The sequence below is a fragment of the Notolepis coatsorum genome, assembly GCF_963971535.1.
Source record: "Notolepis coatsorum genome assembly, chromosome: 14".
Classification (NCBI taxonomy): domain Eukaryota; kingdom Metazoa; phylum Chordata; class Actinopteri; order Aulopiformes; family Paralepididae; genus Notolepis; species Notolepis coatsorum.
The window spans coordinates 29,315,598-29,320,857 of record NC_140178.1 but is presented as its reverse complement, the minus strand read 5'-3'; the positions used below and the strand labels follow the sequence as shown (position 1 = coordinate 29,320,857).

Sequence of the window (5,260 nt, the reverse complement as noted above, 5' to 3'; positions counted from 1 at the left end):
CTTGTTTTATTATTATTATTATTATTACAGACATGGATTGCCGGTAGTAGCCTGTTGACCTCATTGGTTAACTATAAAAATAAAAATGTCAAAGACGTTAGTAACGGCATGTCAAGTCCCAGTCCGACATTCATCAACACAAGACGTGGAAGCAGCTGTAGCTAGCTACCTACTGTAACTAGTTTAGTAATAGTGAATTTACCAGTGCTGATGGGCAACAAGACAAGTATGTTGAAACGTTAGCTAGCACTATATAAAATTACTGACTATTCTGACAGAGAACGTTGTCAAATTGGTCATTAGTTCCATGGTGTTGGTGTAATAATAGTGTCAAAGAACGTTAGCTAATGTTAGCTAGCTGATGCTATTCGCTAGTTAGCTATCAAGCTAATGTCAGTTCAGCTAATGTTAGCTATAGCTAGCCCAGCTAATCTGCTTGCTACAAAGGCTTATTGCTGCCACGCAAAAAGAAAAAAATATGTTGTGGCATCAAAATAGTATTTAGTTACCTCAAATTAATAAGCGCAATCTCCACTACGCCGAATGGTGTTTTGGAATGAAAGTCCTTCAGGTGTTAGTAGTGAAAATGGAGTAGCGCAGGGACGTCTAGGGTTGTGTATGTTAGAGACACACAGTGAAACACAATGATTTGTCCCCCCTAGGGTTTGTCTTTTATTCATCTGGACTTTGATGCATCCAAGTATAGGATCATTCGGTTTTGGCACCTTTTAAAGATTTCATTTTCAATTTAAACAACACGTTGAAAATAAAAAAAGGAAAACAAAGAAATGACTAAGGCTGTGTGAATTTGAAAAATAAAACACATACATATATTTAGATATTTAGAGAAAAAATCAACCAAACCAATAAAAAAAAGAAGAAAAGCAGTTTTGTTCAATGTAAGATTGTTTGGTTTGTCTCACAAAAGCAATAAGATAAAATGAAAAATAATAACATAAGAAAAAATACACATGAAAACATTAATACTTTAAACTTTAGCATCTTCACGTTTTTCCCCCTTATAATTATCATCCTTTAAAACTTAAGTTTCTCAAGAGCAGATTTAGCTGTAATTTTTTATAGCATGCATTTAATCTTTGAAATTGTGAGTCACTTAGCTTCTCTTGTACTATTTCATATTTAACTCGTTGTTATTATTTTGTGTTTGTCGTCCTCTTCTTTTCCTCCCCCTCTCCTCTTTCCTTTTTTTTGGGTAGAAGTCGTGTTTTGTAGAGTCTTTTGTGAACTTTGACCCCTCGGTTGGTTGTTGCTTCTGTTTAAGGGGCTCGACTCTCCGGTTTAACGACCCCCACAAAAGAAAGCGAACAGGGACTCGGAAAAAGATGAGAAGGTTCTGTTAAAAGAATATATATTTGTCTACTGTTGTCTGTCTCTGTTTGTGGCGGTGTCAGCAGCTCTGTAGTGTGGCTTTATATGTATATATATATATATATATATATATATATATATATATATATATATATATATATATATATATATATATATATATATATATATATATATATACCTACAGTAGCCTACCTATTCGGAACAGATCCTAAAAGAGTCTCTTTTCTCATGTTACCAACAGCACTTAGTTTAGTTAACTTTTTTTCTTTTCTTCTTTTTTTCTTCTTTTTTTTGCTTCAGTAAAGTCTGTATCTCTTGATTATTAACGTAATAATTTATTTATAAAAAGTAATACATATATATATAGTACCTTTGTTAGAGTTTACAGATTGGGCTAGTTCTTACAGAATCCCAAGCTGCAACGGTTCACAGTTTTAATGCAAAAAAAAAAAAAAAAAAAAAAAAAAAGAAAAAAAAAGATCAATGTTGAATCAATGTCAATAAACGATAGCAGTAGAGGTGTGTATCTGAATGGTGAGCTGGGAGGGGGAGGGGCTTGTTCGGTGCTCCAACTGTCTCATGATGACCGTCAAATCATGAAATCAAATCCTTATGTCACAAAATGTCCCCCCCCTCCCTTTCAGTGCCCTGGCTCTCATAAACCAAACCCTGCACACACACACACGCACACGCACACGCACACGCACACGCACGCACACACACACACACACACACACACACACACACACACACACACACACACACACACACACACACACACACACACACAAACATCTCACTTTCTCCGGACAATCGGTCCCATTCTTACGATTCTACCATTCGCTCCTAAGGAACACAACAAATGTGTTGAAACTCTCTGGTGGTAGATGGAGAAGTCATGCAGCTGAACAAAACAAAGAATGTCAATCTTTATAAACATGGAACCCCATTCTCTCCCTATAGTGTATTACACACACACACACGGGGGGGGGGGGGAGGGAGGGGGGATGTCCCCGCCTGTATCCATGTCTCTCTTCTGCCCGGGCCAGGCCCCCGTTTGACCCCCGCTCTCATACGGGCGTCGTGCGTCGGTTGGCTGTGTTGGTGTGAGCCGAGTCTTTCGGGTCCTTCGGGACGCAGTTGTGGACCTGCAGGAAGTTGTGGTCCCTCTCGGCGCCGTAGGCGGCGGTGGGCGTGCCGGAGGACTTGAGGGTGTCCCGGGGCAGCGTGTACATGGAGATCTCAGTGGACGGCAGCGCGGCGAAGGCCTTGAGGCCGACCGGCGAGGCGTCGCGCGAGTGCGACGGGTCGGTGGAGCGGGAGGAGGACCGTGAGCGGCGCCGGTAGCGGTAGCGGTAGCTGGGGATCCGCGTGATCGCCGAGCCCTGGAGGTAGTCGGCCGCGCGCGCCCCGACCCGGAGCTCCCGGTGGCGGTCGATGAACATGTGCACGGCCAGGACGCCCACCATCTCGGCCATGATGAACGACAGGGCGCCGAAGTAGAAGGACCAGCCGTAGGAGTAGCTGTTCTTCTTGGAGTCGCTCTTGGACGGGTCCCCCGCGTTGGCTGATATGTACACGATGATCCCAATGATGTTGCTCAGGCCTGGGGGGATGGGAAGGGGGGGGGGTTGTACAGTAGGTGAGAAGTGGGGTGATATGATTTGTTGAACACAAGGGGGATGAGAGATGGAGGAGAAGGACGACAGAACAACAGGGATGATTAATCAACCTATACAACATAAAACAAAACAAAAACACCTCAGATAATACAATGCCAGGCCAAATATTTTTTAGAGAACTGATTTGTACTGATCCTGCACAATTGTACAACCCTGGCCTATTTTATTTAATTACATTTTATAATTATATTATATTCTATTGTACTTTTATTTGAACTTAGTTTATACTACATTTTACTGTTAACTGTTAACGTCACACCAAAAACGACCAAATCAAATTCCTTGTAAGTGCAAAATACTTGGCATTAAAGACCTTTCTGATTCTGATTCCGATTCCGATTCCGATTCTGTACAGATACCGCACTGTACACAGTGGACTGCTCTTGTCTAGCTCGACGTGAGACATGACTTATACAGTCCTAGCCTCTGCCCTCGCGGTGTTTAAGAGGACAGATTTGTGATCTTGATGCAAATCCTTTGGGACGGCACGTTAAAAATGATTCACACAAACGTTAGTGACGACGGTACATCCGTATGTGTACTTGGCCCGTTCTAAGTGTGTGACACTGTATATCCGGGAAGACGGCTCATTGGGAAAGTGTGTCAGGGACACCGTATTTTTAGAGATAAATCCCAATGGACAGCTTTCAGCCCAGCAACAGGATTAAGAGAAACAGAAGAGCTAAAGGATGGAAGGGCGGAGTGAGTGACTCGTTGTGGCTGCTGGAAGGAGGGGGCCGACATACAGCAGATGACCGGCGGCGGCTAACGCTACGTTTTATTATAACTCGGAGGTCGGACATTCTGAGTTTTCTAGTCGCAAACTACCGGTACGATTTCTCAAGCCCCGGTTCAAGCCTCTGCGTCATTTGACGTAATTTCAACATGCATTTGTGTGATGAGCAGCACAGCTGAGTATGTGGGTTGCGCCCATGAAAAATGTGCCAAATCTTATTCAAACAGCTTATTCTGCTGTTGCTATTGGCTTTCGTTTGGTGTTGTTTGGTGGATTGGATGATTGAAGTCTATCAGTAACAAGGAAGAAACAAGACATATTGGCAATTTTACAATTTATTAATTTATTCTTTTGATCCACTTTTTCTCCTCCTTTTTCTGTGTTTTTCTCCCATCCTAATTTCCTCTTGTGCCAATTCTCCCTCCCCTGTCCTGATCGTTGCTCGCATGTGCCCCCCACTGGCCGGTCGTAGGGAGGGTTGATAGATACTATCGCATGTCCCCTCCGATACATGCAGAGTCAGCCAGCCAGCCACTTCTTTTCACCTGCCAGCACGGACTCTCATTGGCGAGGTGTAACGTGTGGGAGGCTCACACTACCCTCGCCATCTCCTGTCCTTGCTGTGCAGGCGCCCTGACCGACCTGTAGGAGTCGCTGTTTACAACGATCAGATTACCACCCACCGGCTTCCCACCCGCTGACTCTGCCAATCGAGCCAGTATGACGGCCGGCCAAGCCGGAGGCAACGCTGACAGCCGGATTCGATACCAGTGTCTCTCGCGTTGGTGACGAGCGCAATGTCTGCTGCACCACCCAGCCGCCTACAATTGATTAATTTAACAAACAGTCAGGAGCCTCAGGAGCGTGTGTAAGAACCAGACACAGCCACAACAGCCAACACCAAACAAGAGTCAATAGCAACTGAAGAATAAGCTGTGATACTCATCCGGCAAATGCATGTTCCTTACAAATGGGGCACCATTTAAAAGGGAAATAAACAGGCTTTCCAACGGTATAAAATGTATTGCCAAGAAGCATTGTTACAACAGAGAAATAATCTACCAAACACAAATTTCTGAACTTGTTGTTCTATGTTTATATAGATAAGATAAGATTTGTATTATGATTGATGAGATCTGATGAGATCTGGTCAGAACTTAACTCAAAATGCTAACTATTTAAATATAATAAATATATAATGAATTAATAAATGGGCGTTACAAAGCACAGCCCAATGCCTAACGATTGTTTCCTATTGGTTCAACCCATAATAGCAAATAGAGACACACAGTGAACTTGTTAACTTGTTAATTGTAAGCATTTTACGCCCTGCTTTCATGTCAAAAATAATATAAAAATGTTATCATTAATATTCAAATTTCATTCAGATGTGCCTCATTTCAGCCTATTCATAGTCGGATGTTATTCTTAGGGACAAATGACAGCTCTAGTATGCAGTGTTACAGTGTGTGTAGAACACTGTCTATGATTG

The 5,260-nt window shown here is 42.7% G+C and overlaps 1 protein-coding gene across 1 annotated transcript in view; it reads right to left on the bottom strand.

Moving 5' to 3' along the window:
- Positions 1–2,420: 2,420 nt before the first annotated feature.
- The window catches only part of cacng2a (calcium channel, voltage-dependent, gamma subunit 2a), a gene marked incomplete at both ends in the record, with an annotated part of 6,622 nt that continues 3,782 nt past the window's right edge, over positions 2,421–5,260 (bottom strand). The window contains one exon of the mRNA XM_084329062.1: positions 2,421–2,956. Within this exon, the coding sequence (XP_084185188.1) occupies positions 2,421–2,956 (536 nt within the window). The remainder of the gene's footprint in view (positions 2,957–5,260) is intronic.